A 23941-nucleotide genomic window follows, 5' to 3' on the forward strand; every position below is an offset into this window, starting at 1 on the left:
GGAACTGAATTTTTTATTTTAAAATATTAATTTGTGTGAATTTAGATTAATATTTAAATGCAATGTGTCCCCTGGCTATGGTGTTGGACAGTGAAGTTATATAAGACACGTTTCATACACTTTTACTTGGGCTGGAAATAGTGAAAACATTTTTCGAACATTAAGAAATCTCAATCTCAGTGGTTGTAGGCTTCAATTTAGGGCATGCTTACTGGTATCACCACTACAGTTTATTCAATTTGTAATGTACAAATGCCCACATAAATAAGTGTATAATGTCTCTTACTTTCTAGGCTGTAATCAAAAGCTCTCCGTTCCTTTTATCCAACACCTAGCACAACGTATAACAGTGTTGTCCTTAAACTTACCACTCAATTTTTTAAAAAATATTTAAATCAATAAATATTTTGTAAATTTGACTTAAATGAACAGCCAAGAAACAACAATGAGATTCCAGAGGACTTCATCATTTTGTGCCAAGCCACTCAACCTTCCTTCTCTCTACTGCTACTTACCACCCCTTTAAATCCTGACTAGTTCACTGTGGTATTCCTACAGGTACAAGAATCATTATTTAGTTGGATGACTCATCATGACTCCATCAGGAGTCTAACTTTTATGAAATTTTCAACTGCCAGTCATCTTTCCTACAGCCTTAGATGTCCCACCCAGAGTACCCCGAGTGAGTATTCTTTAAAATCACAGATCACATGTCCAGCTGAATTGTCATCATCGTGATATTTTCAGTGTTTTGAAATAGGAGGAGACTCTTCCCATCCTCCAGAAGCTCACACAGAAATGATTACTTCATCATTTTAGTCCTGTGGTGCTTGTACCACACCATCATCCTTAGGCAGGCCCTGCCTTGCAATGTGACTGACAAACCTAGGTTCGCTTCTCAGCCACAGATTTTAAATAAAAAAGATATGAAAGATTCTAGGATAGGAAGGGAAAAAGGAAACTAACATTTATTGAGTACATATTATGTGCCAGATACTGTACAAATACATACTCTCATTCAGTCCTCACAACAACCCTGTGAGGTAAGTATTATCCCCATTTATCCATTTTCTGCCAATGTAGATTGCCTCTTGAATTTTTCTGTTGACGTTAACTTCCATTTATTTACTTTTATCCTCCCTATTGTCAAGATGTTAGCAGCTGTATACTAGAAAAGCCCACTTTCACTCAGTGAATATTAACGTAATGAAATAAGTTTCACAATACATCAGCAGATGATTGAAAATCAGAAGCTACCATCCTTCTGTCTCAGGTGATGTCCTTTGCTAGCCCTTGTTAAAGACCTTCTGGCCTACTAAGCATTCTTGCTTGATTTCCACATTCCCTATTTGTTAAACACACACATTATATTCATCATGAGCCTGACTCTCCAGGCTCCGTCTCCTTAGTCTTACAGGGACCAGGAAGCTGGCCTGATGAACACATGTTGAATGTTCCTAATCATAAAATGATCCCTCCAGGTTCTCGTTAAAAGTAAAACCACCAGGGTTTACCTGTGTTACTATTAGGGAAAAGGGGGCTATCTTTCTCTTACCTACGCTCAGGGGAAACTCAGAAGTTTTCCTTCACAGTTCTCCTCCAGCCCTGCATGAAGGGGCCAGGACTGAGGAATGTGACATCCTTTCTCCACCTTCACTTTGAAGGATGACCTTAGTCCACATCTATACTCCTGAGCAAATAGAAGGACCTTTAATTTTCTCTCATCAAGTTCTTTATTGGCTTTCTAGTCCCTCATTTGACTAATTTCTGTGGACCTTATAATAGCCTCGATAAAAGCATCCTTCAGGAGGAAACTAGCCTGTGGTGGGAGCAACCAGCTTATTTGTACTGTGCCCCAGCAAACATCACAGATTTCTAAAACCTCCTGTGCAGTGACACTGGCTACCACTTCTACCCTGAGTCTTCAAGACTGGGACAGCAGAAATGAAATTGTATTTCTCAGCCTCAAGGGTATGCAGCGTGTAGAGTTTCACCCAGCATCACTTCACATATCTAGGGAAACGTATGGGGGAAATCCAGGATCCATGTCCTCTTTCTCTCTTTACGTCCCATTAGAAAGTCCATCCTCTGTTCTTGGAGAAATTGGTTCCAAGAGTATATGATCACCCATGGATGTTTCTTGCCCTGGGATTGTCAAAGGAAGCTGTGGCTGTAGGAGAGGCTGTCCACGCTGATCCCTGCCACAGCTGCATACAGCTCAGGCACCACCAGCTCTGGTACCTGCAGCACAGCCTTGTCATCTGCAGTTTGAGCAGCAGTTTCTAGGCGTGAGCATAGCTCTCTAAGGGAAGGGCGGCTGTCCTCACTCCAGCGCCAGCAGGACTTCATAAGACCATACCTGCAAGGGAAATGAGAGACACTGACTTCCCTGACCAGGCAAGTGTATGAGAAACACGTCTCCTCTCCTAAACAAACTTGAACAAAAAAGCGCTACAGTTCTTTAATCTACTTCTCATTGTCCTGTCTCTCATATTCTTCCCAGAGATTAATATTCATTTCGTCCTCTTAATACTTAGTCTCTTAAAATCATCTTCTCAATAGCACCCTTTTTATAATAGTAATGACTGAAGATTCCTCGGAGTACAATCAGTATGACAGAACAGTTTGTGGTTTTTCCTCCCCCATTCTATTGCCAAATGCTCTTTCAGAAGTCAAGTGTTCTCACCTTTAGATGTTACTAACTTGTAGCATTCCAGACCATTGCTACAATTTATGTATCAGTAGAAGCTACATTATAGCCAGGAAAATAAGAAGTTATGGAATAATATGATTCATACTAATTTTTAGGTGTTCCCTTCCGTTAATCGAGGTCATTTCCCCCCTTTATAATTTAGCTTCTTCAGGAAATTGCCTTAATCTAGATAAAAATACTTTAATCCATCTTTTCTTCAATCCAGTTTAGAGAATGTATAATGCTATCTGTTTTCAAATACTTTTATCATGTACGATGATACCCTGCTCAAGAACCAACAGTTTTCCACCGCCTACCACATGATGTCGACATCCTACCCCCAGCTGTCTCCCACTCAGGCCTGGCCTAACTGAAGCCCTCTCCTCCAGCCCAGTGTCTTGCTATGTCCTACATGTGCTATTAACACCCAGCTCTGCCTTTGCTCATGCTATGCCCAAAGCCTTGAAATCTTCTCTGTCGTCATCATTCCCTAGGTTTGTTTTAAATCTCAATTCCTCTATGAAACCTTCCCTTATAAACCTCAGCCCACCATGTTTCCCACGCTCATTAACCTTGTACCATAAGACTTTGTGAAAGATGCTACTTTAACACTACTAACATTTACCAAGAACTTATTATATAAGGCATGGAAGTGGAACTCAACATGCATTATTTCATTTTAGCCTCACAATAACAAAGGTAGGATTATCATTTTACCTATTTTAAGATAAGTAAACAATGTGCAGTAAAATAACAGGACTAGGACTGAGCATGTGTCTTTTTGACTCTATGAGAGGAATCTGAGCTTTTAACCATTTTATTTACTACCTAACACTTTATGTTGATTTTCATGTTTTTCAGGTATCTCCTTATCCAATGTTAATTTCTTCAAGATTAGGTATTTTATCAGTTAAGTGTCTCCCCCCAGTGTCAAGGACAGCCTTTTACACATAGAAAGTTTGCAAGAAACATTTTTCAACAATTTCATTCTGGTATACCCAGCCAGTATCACTATATTGTGTGTGTTTGTGTGTGTGTGTGTGTATGTGTGTGTATTTATAGTTACGATAGTTAACATTTGTAATCTGCTTGATATAGTAAATGTTTATTATAGGGAAACCCAGGTACTGGAAATTTACCCTTTTGATGCTGAAAAATTTGCAAAATTTACAATTTTAATGAAAATGTATATTAATATATACATTTATAAATAATCTAAACCTTTTCTTATGTCCTATAACCATCCCTTTTTGTATTTTATTGGTTATAAAATTCTGTGCACAACTTTAAATTTTTCCATTTTTTTGCTCTGTATTGGTTCACCAGCTGTCCCTTTCTGCTGACAATATTGGATTCTCCTTCTCCTGCCTTTCTAATTTCTTCCTACCGCCCCTCTGGTTGGTTTCTAATGTGCTTATAGCTGGAAAAATAGATAATTTTTAAAAGTTAAATATTAAATAAGAGCCAGTAAGTAACCTAGTGCAGTGGATTTTATGGCAATTATATTAGAACTGAGGCTGGCGGTCTCTGACTGAGACTGACATTTCAACGAATAAAATACTCTGTACCTGCATTGGATTTGGTCTACTTCTTACCTATTTTAGAAACTTCTGGAGGAACTAAACTATCAAATTTAGATTCATAATATAGTTGCCTCAACATGGTGTGTGTGTGTATGTGTGTATACACACACATATACATATGCAATATGTATATATATGATGTATGAGCAGATGTGTTTTACTGTGTAGGTTTGGTCTAGGGATGCACATTAGCACAGAAAGGACAGCTAGGGATCAACTGAGTCACTTTGAAAAGGGCATGATTCATAGGCAGCAAAAAATACTTGGATTTCATTCTTCTTTATGGCCGAGTAGTACTCCATAAAGAAGAATGAAATCTTATCATTTGCAACGATATAGATGAGAACATTATGCTAAGTGCAATAAGTCAGACGGAGAAAGACAAATACCATATGATCTCACGTATATGTAGAATCTAAAGAATAGAAGAAATGAACAAACTGATCAGAAACAGTCTCAGAGATACAGAGGAAAAACTGAGGGTTGCTAGATGGGAGGAGGGTAGGGATGAGGGAGAAGGTGAGGGGATTAGAAAGCACAATCGGTAACCACAAGATGGCCACAGGGATAGGAAAGACAGTTTGGGGAATAGAATCAATAATGTAAAGATTTTTGTAGGGTATCCGATGAGCACTTGTCTTATTAGGGAGACCATTTCGTGGATGGTGTAGATGCCTGACCACTGCAGTGAACACTTGAAGCGGAATAATACTGAATATACTAAATTATAGTTGAAAAAAATATATATATATATATATATATATAGTCACAGGATATAGAGTACAGCAATAGTCAATGGAATTCTAACAGCTATATACAATGTCAGGGGTAGTAGGTTGGGGGAGGGGGTTATCATTTTGTGAGGGGTATAAATGTCTAACTAGTACATTGTTTTGTACACCTGAAACTAATAATAATAAAAAAATACTTGGAATGAGAGACAAGTAGGCCTTAAATGCCACTTACATGGTGTGTGTGCAGCTACTGGGTCTCTTCATGATTTTCCTTCTTTGGAGATGTTGTAGAATACTGACAGGAGGGACTTCGGGATATGGTGGTGCCCCTGTTGGTATGGAAAGAATGAGAGTAGCAAGAGCACTTTAGGTCCAGTAGAACATCAACTATATCAACACTGTTCTCCACCCACCTGGGCTAATTGGCTGCAAAAAGTAAGTTAAATATAAGCCGTAGGAAAAATACTAGGTACTATGTATATAGTTGCTCCCTAATGATCAAGTTAAGATATAACATAGAAAATTGGGGGCGGGGGGATGTGTTTTGGGGGGAAAAACTGATGATTTAGGAGAATGTTGAGTCTTTAGGAAAGGAACAAAGTAAAGCAAAGTGAGTAGTAACACCTGCCCTCCCTCCCCAAATGTGAGACGGTTTATAGTTTCTCAGTCAAATGGATTAATAAATCTGAAGACAACTTTTTTTTGTTTGCTATGCAAGATCACTCATGGCATTATCCTTTGGATTTCACAACATCCCTTGGAATTGGTCAAGTGTTGAGGAAAAGAAAGCAAAAGAATGTTAAAAGGAGGAGAAGGATTTCATGTCAGCCCAGTTCATACCTCCGAGATTATACTAAAACCTCTTCTCATAGCATATATCATCCACGACCCCAGTACACACACTTGCATACAGTTACATACCTAGAGTCACCATCTCATAAAGCAGGATTCCAAAGGACCAGCTATAAAAGAAACAAAGTCATTTACTTAATTTCAATTTCTGCCTTTCCTAAAGAGAGCTCACATAAATAGCAGAGGCCTTCAGTAAGAACCCTGTGAAGAAGGCAGTGAAAGGGAACAGAAGGTGTCAATAAGCCAAGTAATAGTGCCATTAGAAAGCATTTCTGTCCAATCCCCTTGGAGGCTAATCTCTCTGAGAACTGGATTTATGTCTCCTTTCTTCTATATTTCATATTAATAGATGTTTACTATTATTGGCTAAATTGTATGTGTGTGTTTATACAAACACATTCATCCAAACATAAAGAAATTCCCCTCTGCTTATTTTTTATTCTTTCTATTCCTTCCTGCTGAAATACCAGCTTTTATTCTTAGCACACAGCCAAGGGAGTTTTATCATTTATCTACTATTTCCTCAGCAGATCTAATTGCCCAAATCTAGGAAAAATATTAACAGAAAAAGCCTTGTACATAATTGGAATAGGTATTTGCTTAAGCAGTATGATTTAAGGGATGTATTTCTCTATTCCATAATATCATCAGTAAATGAGCAGTATTTCCTAGTTACGCTTATTACTCCCAGACCTCTGTTGAAAAGCAGATGTTAGTGCAGCAGCAATGGAAGTCTCTTAATTGACTCACCATATTAACCAACAGTCTAAATTTCCTCTGCTGCTCATGACATTCGTGGCTAGTAACATACTCTACGTTACGCCCATGTACTTCTCCAATCAGTTGAGTTATGTGGTTACCAAAAATCAGTTGTGATTCTTCACAGTCCTGTTTATGCCAATCATACGTGTAAATGTAATTATGTAACCAATTAAATATTATGCAAGCTGATTAAATATAAATGCAACAAAGTATTAGCTCCATGAAAAGTAGGTCGAATGCTTTGAAACTAGTCTATAAAAATAAGCTACTTAAAACAAAGTTGTGTCAAATCGTGTGGGTGAGACAACTGTAAAAAATTGGGGGAAATAAAAATAAATGTCTGCAGTCAAATTGCTTCACAAGTGTTTTAAAGTTTCTCACTCTACTTAGACATCCCAAACTGAAACTCAAATATAATTCATTATGAATACTGTTTATACAAGAAACAACATATAACTTCATTTAGCAGGTCCATCCTCAGTAAAAAGTCCTTGGCTCTCCTCTAAAAAGATTGATAAATAACTATCCATTTATATGTTTTAAGGTAAATGATTTGAAATACGTGTATTTTTTTTTATTTCAATAGTTCCTGGTTTAACTGAACTTTTGATTAAGTGGACCCACTCCTTCAGATAAAACGTACTCTATTAGATTAAGTCCTTGGACATGAGTGTGAATAATCTTTTCATTTTTTTTTTTTTTGCTTTCTTAATTATGGCTGCTAATCTAATACAGAAGGAATACTTCAAAAGACACTAAAAAGAATTGTAGCCAGTGCCAAATATGAGCTCTGTCACATAATACACATTTCTGCTCGAGAGTCTGTCTGACTTCTAGAGATTTCATTTGTAGACATAGCTGACAACATACAGAGTTATGGGCAGAGGACACGTAGGCCAAAAGCGAAGAAATCCAAAGCGCAGGAACAAACCGTACATGTCTCCTCTAATGCCAGCTGGTCTCTGCAGAAGCCGTTCTGGGGCGAGCCACTTGAGAGGTATGGTGCGAGTAGAGGAGATGGCCCCGTGGGTGTGGACTTCGTAAGCCAGGCCCAGTCCACAGAGCTTAGCAGTAAGATCACATTGGATCAGAATATTCCTGGCTGCCACATCCCCATGGAACAGATGCTTATCCTGGAGAAATTCCTGTCAACATAAGATCAAACATAGAGCAGCTGTCTGAGGTCATGGCTTGGGTCACACACAAGGAGAAGCAGTCCTAGAAATCCTCAAAAACACGAGGCCATTTGTTACTCCAAACGAGTCTCATTTATAATGACTTCCAAGTCATGACAATAAATCAGACATTTTGCATTGTGATTACCAAACTGACATGAATACTGGGTTGGGAAAGTATAATCACTCATTGAGTGTCAAGCTCTAACCTCTGCCTGATTTCACCTTCCTCTCAGATGGGACCCAGCTAGACACTGGAAAAATGGAGTAGGTTTCAAGTTTCTAACAGCAGTCCCCCAAACAAGATAATATATAAAAAGAAAGAGTGAGAGTCATAATAATAAACTTATATAAAGTTTTATTACATCATCTCATTTTGTTCCTCAAATAACTAGATGAAGTGAGTTAGGGAAGTATCTTTTAGATAAATCTAAATGATTACATAAGGCCACACAGTTATTAAGTGGCAGTGACTAGAAGCAGGTATTGATAATTCATAGGAAGTACTATAAATTCTACTGATAACTCTCAACCCAGGCTGAAAATCAGAATTGCCTGAGAGCTTTTTAAAAACATAAGATTTTCACCACCAGATTCACTTAACCAAAATCGAGGAAGAGGGACCTAGTAAACTATATTTTTAAGAAGTATCAAAATTATTCTAGTACAGCCAACAAGGCATCTATCAACCATTGTACCTGGATGGCATTGGTTTCCTGGAATCATTTCCCCCGACATCAAGCTATTCAAGGCATATGGAGAAGGGGAAAACCTATACATGACCAAAGAGCTAGAGATTGAGGTCTATGATTACTAAACAAGAACCTTATGAAAAATAAAAGGTGAAGGTGGTAATTTCCAATCGATGATGAAGGAAACAGTGGCTAGCAGTTTTCTGAACTTTTAGAACAAAGAAATTATACTGCAATGAGAAGAATTAAAGAATGTAGTGACTTTGATGTTGTGATAAGAAAAAACAGTATGATACTGTTTTACGGCAGGTAACCTAGGGCCCTGATGAATGCTTCAGTGGGATCAGCGCCTCCCAGTGGGGCGCCTCTGCAATTACCGTTCAGAATCCAAGGTAGGCTGTATAGTGATACTCTTGACTTTATCAAGGGAACATACCAACTAGGCCCTCCAGACACCATAGATAACATTGATTTATGTGATGTGCTCTCGCCCTTGCCCCAGGGGAACTTCAGCTATAACTACTGCTCTTTTCTCACCTCCCTACTTCTGTTTTCCTAAGCTTTCCCTGATTCCATTTAGATCCCTGACATATTTCACACCTTCAGGTGACATGATATATCAAATGCTTAAAGTAGTAGCTTTACAGAGGCCTGATTTTCTATAGCAAATGTTATCTTAAACAAAATTATCTAAATATTTCGTAGAAATAGTCATCTACATTTCCTGAGTAATTCTAGTAAAGGTAAATGTTTTCTCTTAAACCCTGAGTTCTTTCTCTTACTTCTTTATTTAAGTTGGTTTAAAATAAAGGAATGGTCTCACTGTTGCCCTTTCTTACTCCTCCTCTTCCACCTGTTTCTCATTCTTTTTAAAGTATATGTATTTCCTATCATCTTCAGTATCAAAGCAAGTCTCCAACCAAACATGTTCTGAACTAGTATTTCTTGTTTTTCAGAAGGAAGTTACAATTGTATACTTCCTTCTGGTTCTGTAGCCTTTTACCCATTTATCTTCCCTAATCTTCTCTGAAATTGCTTCCCTTTTTGCCCCTTTTACATCTATTAATATTAGTATATATGGGTAAGCAAGAGTATCAAGCAAATGGATAGATAGCTCTTGGCCCTGGTTTTTTACCTTTAAGACTAAAAAACCTTTTAAAACCCTTCCTGTACCTTCTAAAAACCCTAGTTGACTATTTTCTGCCTAGAATTACCAATCTTAAAGTATATTATCTAAATGATTTCATAAAGTTTTGAAAATAATTTATCAGTTCCTGAGTTTCTGCCCGCTAACTTCCATTCGATTTTCTTTACAATCTGTAGCCCATTTGAGAATACAAATATGAAAAATATGACATCAAATACCAGACTAACAAGAAAAATCCCTACCAGCTGTTGTCATTTTTCCCAGCTTACCAAAGCCAAGAGGACCTGCTTCCCAATGTGATATATTTGTACTTCTGAGAGATCATAGAGAAGGCCATCCATGGTCATCACGTCCTAAAGAGACAGAGAAAAAAAGCATTATATCAAAATGACATGAACAGATTTCAAAAAAATATATATGGGCAGAGATATTCTTAAATGCAGATATCAAATCTAAGGAAAAGATACAAAAACATAGGAAGTATAAGATTCAAGGAGAGACTGATCTGAGAGATTCTCAGATATACAGAGAAGTACAATGATTTATTGGACTAGAGAAACAATAATGTAGATGAATAACAGAATGAAGGAAGAACAGAAGAGCAGGTAAGAAAGGCAAGTATATGTAAGACTATCCAGTGGATAAAGCATCAGTTTTCCTGGGGTAATGTGTGTGTGTCTATGTGGATGTGTGTGCGATTAATTAAGCACATTAACTCAACACATCTTTATTGAATGCCTTAGGAACTCAGAATATAAAAGTTAGCAAAATAAACATGTCTGCTGCTTTCTGGAGTTTATAGTATGACAAACACACATGAATTAGGATCAATTAATCATATTTAAATATATAGTTGCATATCTATAAGTTCCATGAAAGACATGTAAAAGAGAGTATATGATGGTGGGAAAAAGAGAGCTGGTTCAGTTGGAGGAGCAAGGAAAACTTTTGATGAGATCTGAAGGAGGAGTAGGCATTGACTCTACAAAGAGGAGAAGGGAGAAGTTTGGTGTGATGAGAAAAGTATGTGAAGCTTACCTAAAATCATCTATAGAAGCATAGTAATTTTGAAAAATAGAAAGAAGCTAGTGAGGTTAGAGCACAGAACAAGGTACAGATGGATAACCTCTTTAAAATGCCTAAAGACTCGCACATTGGCCTATTTGCATCACTGGATGGAAGACGTTAACAGGGTCCCTTTTTCATACACATTTAGTAGTAAAATAATCAGCATATTGAGGAGACTTGATTAACATTTAACTTGTCACTGGCAAGTGAAGAACTAACTAGGGAAACATGTAGCACTTCAGAATCAGAAATATATAGAGAAGTAGGGAAATTGTAAGGAAAAGGATTTGCGCTTTAGTCTGGAAATTAATTTTTTTAAATATGAGTTTGAGACACAAAAACTTAAAAGCTGAATGTCTCCTCAAATCAGCCCTGGCATGTACAGTGATACTACAGAATGGAAGACACACTTAACACTAAGGAAACAGAATTACAATCAGTACTAACAATAGTTGTGTTGTTGTGTAATTATTATTATAACAGCTATCATTTTGAGTACTTGCTAAGTACCAGTCACTGCTATGTGTGTACATATGTAATTTCTTTTCACATTAATAACATTTATTCTTACTCTCATTTTACAGATTCAGAAAACTCGGGCTCAGAAAGGTGACTTAGCCAAAGTCACATAGCGAGTAAGAGGTGGAGCCTAAAGTCCATGCCCTAAATCTGTACTGCCCGTTATGGTAGCCATTAAACACCTGTGGCTATTTAAATGTGCATTATTTAAAATGATGTAAAAATAAAACTTCAGTTTCTCAGTCATGTCACCACATTTCAAGTGTTCCGTAGCCACATGTGATTGGTGGCACCATATCGGACAGAGCAGATATGGAACATTGCTATCATTATAAAGAGTTCTGCAGGATGGTGATAGTCACTGTTATGGCTATTATAATGACTCTCTACTTTGTCACTTGTCAGGCTAATTGACATGGGAACAGCTAATGAGCCAGGTCAAGCCTTTCCTTCTTAACACCTCTACCCTACTGCTCACCCGGCGGCAGGTCCAGAGAAAGCTGAGCAGGTCCCCCTGGGCCATATCCTCCAACACCATATAGAGCGGCAGCCCTTCTGTGCAGCAGCCTTCCAGCTGCACCAGGTTCTGGTGCTTCCCCAGGTACTGATAGAATTGGATTCTCCCTAAGAAATCTTGAATCTCGTGGAGCCCAGCTGATTCTGTGGAGAACAGAAGAGCCATGGGCAGTGAACAGTCAGAGAGAGCATCACAGATCGGATGAGGTGTGAGACAAGAAGCCACCTCAGATAAAATGAGGTCTGAGACAGGAAGCCACCTCAGGTGATTATTCTCAAGGCTCTACAGGGGAATGAACAGGGAGAAAAAGGAAATAGAAAGGGAACTAATTAAAAGATGATCCTCACTGGTCTTTTCTCAAAGGTAATATAGAATCATAGGTCTTAGATCTGAGTAGGCTATCATCTGCCTACATAGTCATGCGTTCTGTTCACATTAAAAATTATCATGGATTAGACCTTTGATTAATATTCTTGCTTAGCCTATACTTGTTCTATATGCATCTACCATTACTGGCCATACTAGGGCTAAACTACTCACCTCCTCAATGAGAGAGAGAGAGAGAGACAGAGAGACAGAGAGACAGAGAGACAGAGAGAGACAGCGAGAGAGAGAGACACTATCAGAGAAAGAGATCATATAGTGAAGAAAAATGAAGAAAAAACCTCAAAATCCTCATACAAGTAACATCCGATTTGGAAAAATCAGTTTGAACCACCTCAATAGGCAAGGTTGAGCTAGGTAAAGACCCCAAGAATAACATTTCTTTTTCAAGTTTTCACTGTCTATTCCCTTCTTATTCTGCACACAGTTGGGATCACAACTATCTATTGATTGACATCTGAATGTCTGCAAAGCCTGTTAGCATTCACTATTAGAGATGCACAGTAGAAAAAAAGGGCAAGGGAAGTCTAACACTTCCTCTGTTACCTTTTAAAGTCTTGAGGACAACACTCTTGGACTTGGCAGGGTCCCCAGTGTGCATCTTGGATCGATAGATGGCCCCACAACTCCCATTGTAGATCTGCTCCAGAACTTCAGAGAGTTGCTCTCGGGGCACCTGCAGCTTAGCCAGGGCATGTGTGGACGTTTTTAGAAGGCTTTCCACCGTTGTCTCCTTAAGTGGCACAAACACACTTCTTCCATGTTCTCCAGCTTCCTGGTTTAGGCTCCTAGATGGAGGCACGGGGGCATTGCCTAGAACAAAGAGATGATACCAACCAGCTTTTCCCTACCCTCCGGACTCCAGGAAAGCAGAGCTTGGAACAAATTGGCAAGGAAGTTTCTTTAACACCATTGCTACTTCCTGATGTTTCTCTATGAACCAGCATCAATACCAACCTTGGAGAACTTTTATAATAATTCCATTACTTCCAAAATAACTCAAGATGGATCGCTGAAAAGTAGTAATGACATTTCCTGTCTGGTTTTCTCAGGATCACAGTTTAGTATGAGTATAGCATGGAGACAATTAAGAAAGTTCCTGAATAGATACTCAAACCACACCTAAAGGTGAGGGTAACTACCAGTGGGGACTATCATTTAAGTCAGTCAAACGGCTCCCCTGAGTGGAGGGGGGGTATGGATAACTAACTGCTCAACTCTAAGCTATGGTTAGTCTTTCTCCCTCAAGTTATTCCCATAGTCAAATTATTCTGTATTTCCTAGAGTTTCTGTCAAAAATGTCTTTCAGTCCTTTATCCCTTCCTTAGCCAACTTTTCTCCATTGGAATAGATTCGTTCTCATTAAATCTCCACTCATTCATTAATTCATTCATTTATTCAACAAATTTCACTTTCTACATGCCAAGCACTGTTCTAGGTGTTGGGAATGAGCAAAGTCCAGATTCTGATGAAGATTACTTTCTAGTGGTAGGAAAGAGGAAGCAGGTAATAATATACAAGGTGATGAGTGCTATGGAGGAAAATAGGGGAATAAGAAGCATCAGTGGTTCTATTTTATGTTTGAAGGTCAGGAAAGGCCTTTGTGATGACATTTGAGAAACACCTGGAAGCAATTAGAGAGCAAACATACGGGTATCAGGAAGGGTATTATAGACAAAGGGAACAAGAAGCGCAAAGGTATTGAGGAAGGAGCATACTTGGCGTATCTGAGGAAAAGTAATGAAGTCAGTGCAGCTGGAATTGAGTGGGATAATTGGCGAGTTATAGGACAGGAAGCCAGAGAGGGCCCAGATTGTGTAAGGCCATTGAAAGTATTTTGTCTTTTTTCATTCTAAGATGGGAGGCTACTGGAGAGATTCAAGCAGACAGTTGACAGGATTTACTTACACTTTAAATGAATCATTCTGCTTATCTGAGAAGAATAGATCATAAAGGGATGGGGCAGAGCAAAGATACCAGTTTGGAGCGTATTACAATGATCTCTGAGAGGTGAGAATGACATGAGTTTATTTCCAGATAGAGTTAACAGGATTTGCTGATGGATTGGATATGGAGTGTGAGAGAAAAAACAGTCAAGGACATCTTTAATATTTTAGACTGAATACATAGAAAGCTGGGTTTGCCGTTCGCTAAGATAGGGAGGACTACTGGCAGAGGATATTTGTGAAGGAATTTCAGGACCTTTGTTTTGGACATTTTATATGTGAGATGTGTGTTTGATCCCAACTTCAAAGTAGGTGGTTTAATACAAGAATCTGGAGTTCAAGGGGGACCATAGTCAAAATAGAGAAAGCATTTGAATCTGTAGACTTAAAATGAGATCATTTAGGAAATGATTGGAGACTGAAAAGGAAAAAAAAGTGTTGCAAGAAGAAATAGTATAAAATTGTTTCAAATGCTTTTGACAGGTCAAGTAAGATGAGGACTCCACATAGCTGTCATTGGTGATGTTGGAAAGAGTTCTTTTGGTGGAGTCGTGGGGATAAATAAAAGCCTTATTATAATATGTTCGAAAGAGAATGTGACAAGCATAAGTAGTGAGAGTGAGTTTACACAACTTCTTTGAGAAGTTTATCTATAATAGTGAATTATAAGAGGATTGGGATAAAATTTAGGAGGGAGTAGGGGGTCAGCCACTGTAAAGTTTCACATTACTGTCAAATATTTTTTTCACTGTTTTTTACTCTTAGTTTCATGTATGAGCCAATTCTCTTTCATCACATGCTCAGTGGTACTCCAGAGCAGCATTTACCTCCTATCTAACACGTCAAAGACTATTATGAAAGCATCTCTTTTCATCATATATTCGAAGGACACAGAGTAGGGTGGGAATGTATTATAGAGTAAAATGTCATCCCTCAAACTGGTAACAAAGCCTTCGGCTTTACCCACGAGGTCGTCCAGATCCTTAGACATTCACGTGGCCAAAGACTTGATAGTGCAGTAAGACAAACAGGACAAAAATAGGTCATGTGAGTCCTCTTTTGCCTACTTGTGTTTCAGCCAACGAGCAAATACTGAGTTTCATGACTTCCTGGAGAAGAGCTCATCCCCCTCTCAACCGCACAGGAGGGGACCCATGCTTCCTCTCCCATTGCAGGGACCTAGACCTTTAGACCTAGGCCCATTGAGACTTGGGTTTTAGTTTTATGCAGTCTCCATCTTCCCTGAGCCTCTGTCCAGCCCCAGTTTGAGCTTTACCTTGGAGTCCAGGAGACTGTTGCTGAGATCTTTTTCCTCTGAGAAAAAGCCACAGGATTACCCCAACAGTGATGAGGAAGACGCCAACCAGAAGGGCTGGAACAATGATGATTTCATACTGCTGATGCTGGACAACTGGGTAGGAAATTAAACAGGAAGAGAAGAGATTGAAGAAGAAGCTGAAGCTGATGTCTACACAACCTCCCTTACCAATCAGTCCTCAGCTCATCATCCTGAAACGATCACCTCTTCCTTCTTCCGCTCTACTTCTATTCACTGAAATCCCTATTGGGAGCAACTCTCTAATCAGAAATGCCAATATCCCTGTTTCTTAGCCCAAGTGTGCTCTGTGCCTCTTCTCTCATTTTTCCAATTGAGATGAAGATGCAGCCTCTGGATCTCTGATTGGTACTCTCCACCCTTCAAAGACAATGACCTCTAGTGCCCATTTCTTTATCAACACTGTCTTCATTTCTCCTAAAAGTCAAATTATCCTCTTCCTGGAATCTATCCAGACCCTAGTCTTCATTACTCTAAAATCAGAAGGCAGACATCAGTGGTATCTGTACTTACTACACAATTTGTCACTAAAACTGCATTCCAGTAGCATTCGTTTCATGCCCTTCTCATCTCCCATTGCCACACAGCTGTCCACTTCTATGCCTGACCCAAGAGAATGCCCGGAGCACGGCTGAGGATAGCTCCCACGGATTCAGTCGTTCTGAAAAAAATTAAATGGAGCACACAGAGAACTTCAAAGCACAGCTACAGATTACTAGGTATTAAGTACCTGGAATTCTCTGAGTCATACATTTATCTCTGTCCATCTACCTGATAGTCAGGCTGGAAGAACTTTATATTTTCCTGGCATTTTCATCTTTTATACAGAAAGTACAGCCCGATTCTGGTCTTATCCTTTCATGCCATTGTTTCTCAAAGTGTTTTCAAAGGCTCCCATCCTACCCAAGACTCCTGCTCCAGTGCTCAAGTACATGTTCACAGCACCTATCTGAGCAATTATGGTCCATAGCTTCAGTGGGGAAGGTCTACCTCCCCTACAGTCCTCAAGCAGGTCTGATTGTCTCTTGCTGTGTATCACTTATTTTTTAAACAAAACATTCAATTTCACCTTTATACAAAGCTAATGAAGACAGTGAGCAAATAGTTGGCAGATTTCAAGAGAAATCCATAATATCTTTTTTTTGTATTTGCTTTCTTTGGCTTTCCTTCTCCGCATCATCACACTGCAGCCTCACAACCAACAGAAAGCATTTATCAATAAAAAATATTTAATTCTGCAGCTCTCAGAGTTCCAAGAATCTTCTCCTGCCCATCCTACATAGATAGATGCAGACACTCATTCTTACTAGTATATAGATTAAAGGCAGTGTCAATACCAAACCATCTTCTTTCTCTCTCCTTGTAAACAAAAAGGAAATATATGGTTCAAAAGTAAAAATGTAAAATGATATACCATAAAATCTTTTTCTTAACCTATCCTCCTCCATTTATCCAGTTCCCAGTTCTCCTCCAAGTAAACTATAGTTACTAGTTTCTTATTTAGTCTGGCCAGAGATTCTTAATGGGAATTATTTTTAATTCTACTTAACCAGTATATATTTGAAATGACACCTCCAAAAATCTGGTTCGCTGTTCCTGAAGACAACTGGTGATTACCACCCTTTCGTATATCCATATATCTACAAACTGTTTTGCCCTTTGCCCCTGACTCTATGGTCGGCAAAGCCTACTTTAATTCTGATTAATGTGAAACAGAATATGGTGATTTCCCACTGTCTAGGTACCTAAATATGTGATCTACTTTTGTAATGATTTGATAACAAGGTAGTTTTAAAACTCAGAATTGTAGCTTATATGACATACTATATTGTACATGTTACATTAGCTATATTACTCTGTCTTCCATTACATTACACGTTGTGTTTTATTATTGATACCAATAAATACAATGCTACCTATTGAGGGAGAGTCTCTTAGATCGTGAAGCACATATGTAAAGAAGTTTCCCAGCTCCAGCCTCACCCCCTTTTCACTTTTCTTGAGCTCCATGAACTTGTATGGAGACGAGAGTTAAACGATTTCCTTCCAACTCAGAAGAGAGACAGGTGTGTGGTTGGTTGACAGAAGCAGAGTAAACAGAGGAGTAGCCAGAAGGAGAAAAAGTGCAGAGAGGAGGGGGAAATCTTTATCCGTGGGTTTGTATATAGCAAGGGATCTATGAAGTCAATGAATAATAAGACAGCAAAGTCCCTCTCATTGAGTCTGTAAGCCAAGAAGGCAAGGTGAGAGGTAGTTGAGAAAGTTTCTACAATTCCACAAGACCACATGGGAGGAAAAGCACTAATAACAGGGCAAGAAACAGAGTGCCTGGAGAGGGTGGAGTGAAGGAGAAGGTCTTAAAAAACAGCTCAGCAAGGAGAATTCAAAAGCTATTCGAAAATTTCTCACTGCTGTGCGAAATTCTTATTTTCCTTCCCTCTTACTTCCTTTCTGTGCATTATCAAATGTAATTATTTTCACTCAGGGAGCAGCCAGTTTCACGAGCTCGGTTCTCTGAGGAATAGGTTCTGTGAGCATAATCTCTTAGCAGAGCACAAGTGGAAGAAAGGTCAGTGAGCAGCCAGCTCAAGCTTGTGAACTCTTCCCAGAAACCAAACTGCACACCTACGCATACATACTGAAGGAAGTCATTTATAGCCCTGTGTGCACACGGATCCCACACATGGTAGGCCACTCTCAGCTACAGGCACGTGGCCAAACATAGCGACACCCAATGACTCACACCCGTGTTTATACCACTGCACCTGGATATCACATTATTACAGAGCACCCACCTCTGGATACGGTAAGGCCTTTTATTGCATTTCCTGAAAAAACGTTCTCAATATCAGTTTTATTTGCGCATAGAAAGTTGCAAGATGCTGGATGAAATGAAACGGATGCTGGAGCAAAGAAATAAAGGTACAGTGTGGTGAGGCCCACTCAATAAATTGCTTTCCAGCTGTTTGTACAGTAAGCTCTTTCCAATGATTACAGGTTGGCTAGAGGCATGTGGAGTATGCCAAATGAATCTAGAAATTTTCAGGTACACACACCACATATCCATGGAAGCCCATACAGGAAACCTAACCTCACGGAGCCCCCAAAGCACTTCTATCAAAAGATGCATATTCACTTGTAACAACAATACTCCTCTCGACGTTGCTGTTCTGCCAGCAATTAATATTCATTTACCACGTGTCTTTGCCTGCCCACTCTGTGTCCAGCTGCGAAAAGGCATGCCTTGATGCCAAACTCTTCCAGGATGGCTCTGCCTATGGGTTAGAGTCTAACCCATCTGACTATTAGAAGAATGTTCCTGATCAACAATTCTGTACCACATGACCAATACTCTGTCCCCTTCAATTATATCTAGACAGTGTTTTCATGGTGTTTAAAACAAAAACGGTATGTTGGTTACTGCTTCTTCTCTTAACTGGACTGTAAAATCCATAAGTATATAAAACATTATACCACAGGCCTTATCCTTTCATGCCACTGTTCCTCAAAGTATTTTTAAAGGCTCCCCTCCTACCCAATACTCCTGCTCCAGTGCTCAAGTACACACATGTTTACAGCACCTGTCTGAGCAATTGTGGTCCACGGCTTTGGTGGGGAAGGTCTATCTCCCCTGCAGTCCTCAAGCAGGTCTGATTTTTCTCTTGCTGTGTATCACTTATTTAAACAAAACATTTAATTTCATTTTTATACAGTGCTAATGGAGACAATGCATAAATCATTGGCAGATTTCAAGTTCTCACTTTAGTGCCACATATTACTAAATTCAGGGCATTAGAATCAAGAATGTGGTGAAGTTGTAAAGTTGTTTATTCTAATAACTATATTTGACAGCTGGTAACTATGTATATAGCGTGCCTACAGTTTACACATATCTATAATGCCAAAATCTCTTCAGGCAGGATTCTAATGAAAATGATATTATTGCCTCACTTGTGATGGTGATTTCTTATTTTTTTTCTCTTCTCAGTTGCTTCTGACTTCTGTTAGCATATTTTAATTCCCCTTTTGAAATAGGAATCTAGACAGGGGAATAGAATAGCACAATGAAGGAGGAGCTACACATAGTAAGAGAATGAGAGTGAAATGGGAAGTGAAGTCTGTCCCAAATCTTTGCAAGAGTATAGTCTGGAGACAGAGCAGTTAACAATTATAACTAGAATTGAACTAAATATTAATAGCAACTCACCAAACTCTTACACACCCTCACAATGCAAGCATCATATCACACCGCATCTCTGCGTTTGTTTTACAATAACACAACTCTCACTAATGACATTTCTGCTGGGTTAGCACAAAATAGTCTCCCTGACATAATCAGCAATTTACCCATGAGTGTCCTGAAGAAATTCCTTACCAAAATACATCTACAAGTAAAACTTTAAAAATTAGATGCATTCTCTTGTACACTGTCTATGTACTGTGAGAAACTCCTCGATTGACTTCTGTATAACATCTGGTCCCGTTCCCATAAGGTGTGATTAAATCTGTTATTCCAGCCTCACCCTCAACCTTACTGCCAGCATATCAGCACAAGTGGATCTGCCAGCCATATTCCTTTTATATAGACAAGGGACCCACCTTCTTAGATGGACGCCATACTGGGTTAAGGAAGTTGTTAATAGCTGTGGGCTATGGGGCACAGGATGCAAAGACTTAAAGTGAGGAGGAGAAAATATATGGAGGTAGAGCCCCCAGAATGAGAGTATGGCTCCTTGCTCAACACTCAGTCTTCCCTCTCCTCCTCCCCCTTCCTCCTTATTTTGAGCTATTTAACAAAGCAAACTCATTTAATGGAATGAACATGTTAAGTTAGAAGCAAGATAAAGAACCTCGCAGATTTAGAACATTCCAGAACTACTTATCTCCAACATTCTGAAAACGATCTGTCCTTCCTGTCTTCAGATCCAATAAACATACTGAACAACTACCATGTGTCAGGTATTGTGCAAGGATGACACTGAGATTCAGACAGTAAGTTCTGAATTGGCCAGGGTTTTTTGTTGTTGTTTTTGTTTTTATAAAAAGACAAGTAAATGGCAGAGCAAGGTTCCATACTCCAGTCTTTTAATTTCAAACCGAATGTTCCGTAAACTACTTTATTGCGTGTATGTACTTACCACTCAAATGGACAAGACCAATAGTGTCGAGAAGGATTTATGTCAGAAACCAAAAGAATCATGAAAATCGTAATGCTGAGACCAAATTTCACCACCAAATATATCATAAATTGGAAAGTACAGATAAGTAGCATCTGCCTTTAAATGTGTTATCTAAAGTTTTATAGTGGGACAGACGATGTCTGCATGTCTGTCTTCTAAATGTATTCTGAAAATAAGGGTAGAATCAGAAATTTTTTCCAGTACTCACCAGATTGTGGAATCTTGGATCATTTTCTTTGTTTGCTCATTTTCCTGGATCTGATCCCAATCCTATTTCTATTATTTGCTTTTGGAAGGAAAGGGCCTAGTTTCCAGGACTAGTGATCTTTCACTGTGAGCGGGAGGATCAGGAAGAGACCAGAACTCCCACACGACAGAGCACTGGCCTGAGAATCCCACAGCACCTCAGGCTCCACCTTTCTACTGGAGCAAACTTGTGAGAAGACAAAAGTGAATGGAAGGTTCCCACTGAAGAGAGAAACTTCTTTAAATCCAGAGAATCAGACTTGTGTAGATAACTTGCTTTATCCTGGGTGATATCTCCTAGTGTGAATGAGGCAGAAAGCGAGGGGATCACCCAGAGGGAATTGCTTGTCCTCCTGTTCTTTAACGTGGAGGGGTTGTGATCATTTTGACCTTCATTCACCCTCCCCCACCTTCCTAGAGACCCTGGGCCTGAAAGGCACTTTGAAACAGCTGGAAAAGAGGCTCTGCCACGGTGGCTGGAGTCCTGACACTGTTTCAACAAAGACCTTTTGACAATAAGACTGAGCATTATCAGTTTTTCTTGCTTTTTAATTTTATCTGTCTGCAGGAATTCCTGAAGCACACGTGATGTGATATTCGGCAGAGATGAGGAAGACTAATTTGTATCTTGGCTCCTCCCCAAAAGTTTGCTCCATAGAGGAGCAGAGTGATGGCACACAGACAGGCCCCCTAAGTGTAGATAAGAAACACAGTGCTCACTAACTCTACAAGCAGATCGCATTTTGAATATGATCATATAGATGAACACACTGTATTTCCTTTGAGGTATACGAATTCAAGGCATTTTATTTTTATTATAATTATCATTCTATTTTCCCATATTCCTGCTTCCCTAATTCTTCATCTACTACATCACACCTCAAAAGCCCAGAAATAATATATGTTTTTTTAGGTAATTTTATTTGCTGCTTTATTTTTATCATCAAGGGAACCTTTACTGACACATTAACTTGCAGCCCAAATGTATATTATCATGACTCTAAAGCAGATGTTCTTCAGCTTTCATGAGATTCTCAAACGAATAGTGATCTCCCAAAAAGTCAACAATGGCTTTTCTTTTTTGGGGGCTGGGAAGGTCTATTTTCTTTGTGTGTGTGGTTTTTCAAAATTTTTTAATTACAGTTGACATACAATATTATAATACATTAGTCTCAGGTGTACAACATAGTGATTCAACATTTATATAACTTACAAAGTGATCTTACAGTAAGTCTAGTACCCATCTGATACAATACATAGTTATTACAATATTATTGACTATATTCCCTACGCTGTACTTTACGTCCCTGTGACTTTTATAACTGGCAATTTGTACATCTTAATCCCTTCACCTTTTTTACCCATCACCCCAATCCTCCTTTCCATCTGACAACCCCCACAAAGTTCTCTGTATCTATGAGTTTATTTCTGTTTTGTTTGTTCGTTTATTTTGTTTTTCAGATTCCACATATAAGTGAAATTATATGGTATTTGTCTTTCTCTGTCTGACTCAGAAATAACATGTCTTAAATTAGATATTCTCTATGCTCTAGATTTTCTCTTCCTGGGATTACCAATCAACAACAATTTCCCCAGTCCAGAAGAGGGAAAAGCCAAGAACACCCAAAGGACACCCCACTCTAAATGCGGGTTTGCCTCTGATCCATCTGTCTCCTTTCTCCTACCTGATAAGAGTCCAGAAGACACCGCGTGGGCTGCTGTCCCGGCTGCTTTCAAACACCTTGTACCCACTGATGTCAGTCACGCTGTATTTCCAAGGATCAGTGCCCCTCTTTCCAACTCATCCAGCTGAGCTTTCCTTCTAAGAGGGGACTTCTGGTACATTAACAATCTTTTGGCACTTCCATAAGTGAGGAGATCAATTCTGTTTTCTGGCCTCTCCTTCAGCCTATTCTAGCCCACTGCCCTCTGGCAGGGAGAAGGTTCCCCAGCTGAGGAGAACAGAAGGAAGACAGTCTGCAAAAGATTTCAGGAACATACATACATACACACACACACACACACACACACACACACACACACAGGCACGCGTGCATGGGCACACACAGTTTTCGTTCTCTGATAATGAGTGCCCTACGCAGGCAGGCAGAGACAAATGGGCGGAGCTTTCACAATCAGGAAAAACAACGCAGCTGCTATTTACCTCAGTACTGTCATACAGGGTGTGTTACTGTAAAGATTCTAAACTTAAATGTAATCCCAGGTAAACAAAAACAAATGCCTGGTAAGATGAAAAAGACACCTCTGGGAACACTGCACAGCCACGAGCAAGTAGCAGACTCCCCCTGAGCAGTGGGTGAGGGCTTCAGAGCCCGGCAGCCTGTGAGCTGGAGAAAGTGGCTTCAGCACTGACCTGGTGCTTAACAGAGTCAGGCTTTGAAGTTCTAGTTATGGTTTGGTAGGTAATTCATCAGGTTACCTGGAGCCTATCACCTGACCATGCCATTCCTTCTCTTCCTAGTTTAGGGACCAGGATACCTGTTCGTTTCCTGAGGACAGTGAAAAACAGCAGAGAACAGCAGGAAATGAGTCATACCAGAAAAGCAGCAGGCCATGTGGCAAGTCCCCTCAACCAGTTATTCCACCTCACCATTCTCAAATTCTGAAGGCTCCCTTGGACCTTCATCTCCCTACCTGGATCGTGGCAGACCCAGAAACTCACAAGTTTTTGTTTCTATCTCTACCCTGCCTATAATTTCCTAGGGGTTAGTGATAAGAGGAGGAGCTTTGGAGTTGGGCTTCTATTTGAATCTCACTTCTACCATTCATCATGACTGTAAGTAATTCTAACTTTCTGAACCTCTGTTTTTCCATCTGTAATGTAGAGGCTGGAATATCTACCTTCCAAGACTGTTGAAAGTCATATGGGATAATTTATGTAAAACACCTAGTACAGTGCCAGGACAATTCCAGACAATCAATGTATATCACCAGTCTCTCTCTTCCTCCCTCCCTTCTTCAGCTGTCTCCCAGGTTGGGAAGTAGTCACATAGCTGGACCAGATAGGTATGGCTGAATTAAGCTTTAATTAGTTTATAATGAGAAAATGGAAAGCAAGAAAGGTAGGAAGGCAGAACCATTTGAAAG

General features: G+C 39.4%; 1 protein-coding gene across 3 annotated transcripts; it reads right to left on the minus strand.

Moving 5' to 3' along the window:
• Positions 1 to 1020: 1020 nt before the first annotated feature.
• On the minus strand, positions 1021 to 22860 carry STYK1 (serine/threonine/tyrosine kinase 1). 3 transcript variants are annotated; one of them, XM_033116211.1, is made up of 11 exons: positions 22519 to 22860; positions 20796 to 21020; positions 15921 to 16068; positions 15348 to 15482; positions 12672 to 12938; positions 11703 to 11884; positions 9907 to 9990; positions 7560 to 7768; positions 5931 to 5971; positions 5242 to 5338; positions 1021 to 2359 (listed from the first exon to the last, which is right to left on the minus strand). In XM_033116211.1, exons 3-11 carry the CDS (start codon positions 15982 to 15984, stop codon positions 2155 to 2157), a joined length of 1284 nt encoding a protein of 427 aa, XP_032972102.1. In that variant the 5' UTR covers positions 15985 to 16068; positions 20796 to 21020; positions 22519 to 22860; the 3' UTR covers positions 1021 to 2154. The 3 variants fall into 3 exon arrangements, with proteins under 3 accessions (XP_032972102.1, XP_032972101.1, XP_032972103.1); XM_033116210.1 differs by having other exon boundaries at positions 20796 to 21130; XM_033116212.1 differs by lacking the exon at positions 20796 to 21020.
• Positions 22861 to 23941: the final 1081 nt, after the last annotated feature.

The sequence above is a fragment of the Rhinolophus ferrumequinum genome, chromosome 10, assembly GCF_004115265.2.
Source record: "Rhinolophus ferrumequinum isolate MPI-CBG mRhiFer1 chromosome 10, mRhiFer1_v1.p, whole genome shotgun sequence".
Classification (NCBI taxonomy): domain Eukaryota; kingdom Metazoa; phylum Chordata; class Mammalia; order Chiroptera; family Rhinolophidae; genus Rhinolophus; species Rhinolophus ferrumequinum.

Bases quoted from the DNA above. Each gene is read 5' to 3' on its own strand.
- STYK1 (XM_033116212.1), bottom strand. From the start codon at position 15,984: ATGGGAGATGAGAAGGGCATGAAACGAATGCTACTGGAATGCAGTTTT. The intron at 11,885-12,671 runs GTAACAGAGGAA...TGTTCTCCACAG, and splicing joins TGTCCTCAAGACTTTAAAAG to AATCAGCTGGGCTCCACGAG. The intron at 5,339-5,930 runs GTATGTAACTGT...CCATACCAACAG, and splicing joins TTATGAGATGGTGACTCTAG to GGGCACCACCATATCCCGAA.